General features: G+C 38.6%; 1 protein-coding gene across 1 annotated transcript; it reads right to left on the bottom strand.

Moving 5' to 3' along the window:
* Window positions 1-6: 6 nt before the first annotated feature.
* LOC101575058 (up-regulated during skeletal muscle growth protein 5) lies at window positions 7-262 on the bottom strand. Its single transcript, XM_004648857.2, has one exon. It carries the CDS (start codon window positions 254-256, stop codon window positions 80-82), a length of 177 nt encoding a protein of 58 aa, XP_004648914.1. The 5' UTR covers window positions 257-262; the 3' UTR covers window positions 7-79.
* Between the last annotated feature and the right edge of the window lie 669 nt (window positions 263-931).

The following is a 931-nucleotide window of genomic DNA, read 5'->3' as shown; positions in this document are numbered from 1 at the left end:
TGAGTATTACATGATGAGTTGATATTAGCTCCTCCAGGCATGGGACTTAACAGATGAGGTCAGACACTGTAAAATCCACTTATGCTGCTTTCACAGCTGGCGTTTTTTTAGACCTTAACTTGAAGTACAAGATAAGCATAGCAATGCCTCCATATGTGGCCAGTACACAATTCATTCTACCTGTGAGAGTGTAAGAGTTGAAATACTTTTTGATGCCAGTGAACTGGAACTGGGCATCATGTTCTGGACCTGCCATGATTTCAATCTCTCCAGAAACACCGCAGCTAACGTCCTTCAACCAACACCTCCGCAGCCCTCTTCTGTTGGTTTTAAAATAGATATTTTTAGGCTATTAGTATTACATCAACTTAACTTGAATGAGAATTAAAAATTGATCTAAGTAAGTTTGTTACTTTCTAATTATATACAAATAGTCTTACAATTATAATCTGACATCATCTCAGCATCATTTATAGAGAGCAGCTTCCCAGCAGTACATTTAAAGTAGTTCATAACAATGTAAAACAACAAATATAAACCCACTGACCCTAAAGACATTATTTTGTGTCAGACAATAAATTTGCTTACCAAATTGAAAAAAAAAAAACACCCCACAAATATAAACCATATTTAAAAGCTCATCATGTTAATTTTTTTGTACTGTTTTGGAACTATTTTTGTTTTGTTTTGTTTTGTTTTGCGGAACTGGGGATTGAACTCAGGCCCTTGTGCTTGCCAGGGAAGTGCTTATTCCACTGCGCCATCTCCCCGGCCCCATTGGAACTAGTTTTTTAAGACAGGGTCTCATTATACAGTTCAGGCTGGCCTTGAGCTCGCTCTGTAGACCAAACTGGTCTTGAATGTGCAACAATCCTTCTGCCTTAGTCTCCTGAATGCTGGGATTACAGGTGTGTGTCACCATGCCTGGCAA

This window comes from Octodon degus, unplaced genomic scaffold, assembly GCF_000260255.1.
Source record: "Octodon degus isolate 3935 unplaced genomic scaffold, OctDeg1.0 scaffold06232, whole genome shotgun sequence".
NCBI lineage: Eukaryota > Metazoa > Chordata > Mammalia > Rodentia > Octodontidae > Octodon > Octodon degus.
This window is presented reverse-complemented; position numbering and strand designations above follow the sequence as displayed.

Excerpts from the sequence above, each read along its gene's own strand:
- LOC101575058 (XM_004648857.2), bottom strand. The coding sequence starts at position 256 with ATGGCAGGTCCAGAACATGATGCCCAGTTCCAGTTCACTGGCATCAAA.